Source organism: Phaethon lepturus, unplaced genomic scaffold, assembly GCF_000687285.1.
Source record: "Phaethon lepturus isolate BGI_N335 unplaced genomic scaffold, ASM68728v1 scaffold44563, whole genome shotgun sequence".
NCBI lineage: Eukaryota > Metazoa > Chordata > Aves > Phaethontiformes > Phaethontidae > Phaethon > Phaethon lepturus.
The window spans coordinates 1-214 of record NW_010529145.1 but is presented as its reverse complement, the minus strand read 5'-3'; the positions used below and the strand labels follow the sequence as shown (position 1 = coordinate 214).

The 214-nt window shown below is 69.6% G+C and overlaps 1 protein-coding gene across 1 annotated transcript in view; it reads left to right on the top strand.

Annotated features, from left to right (window-relative positions):
• LOC104618295 (dnaJ homolog subfamily A member 1-like) overlaps positions 1-172 on the top strand; it is a gene marked incomplete at its 5' end in the record, with an annotated part of 1,395 nt that extends 1,223 nt beyond the window's left edge. The window contains 1 exon segment of the mRNA XM_010283847.1: positions 1-172. This exon segment is cut by the window's left edge and continues 15 nt beyond it. Within this exon segment, the coding sequence (XP_010282149.1) occupies positions 1-172 (172 nt within the window).
• Between the last annotated feature and the right edge of the window lie 42 nt (positions 173-214).

Here is a 214-nt window from a genome sequence, read left to right as displayed (position 1 = left end):
CTTCTCCCCCCCCCGGGAGGAGGTGATGGCCACCGAGGATACGGAGGAGGTGGAGCTCAGCGACTACACGTCCCACGGCGGGCCTGGCCGACGGCCCTACACCGGCGAAGCCTACCACGAAGACGACTTTGAGGATGGCATGCGCCAACACGTCCAGTGCCAGACCTCATAGCCAGGGAGGGCCGCAGCCCCCCACGGGCGGCAGCCGGGCTCG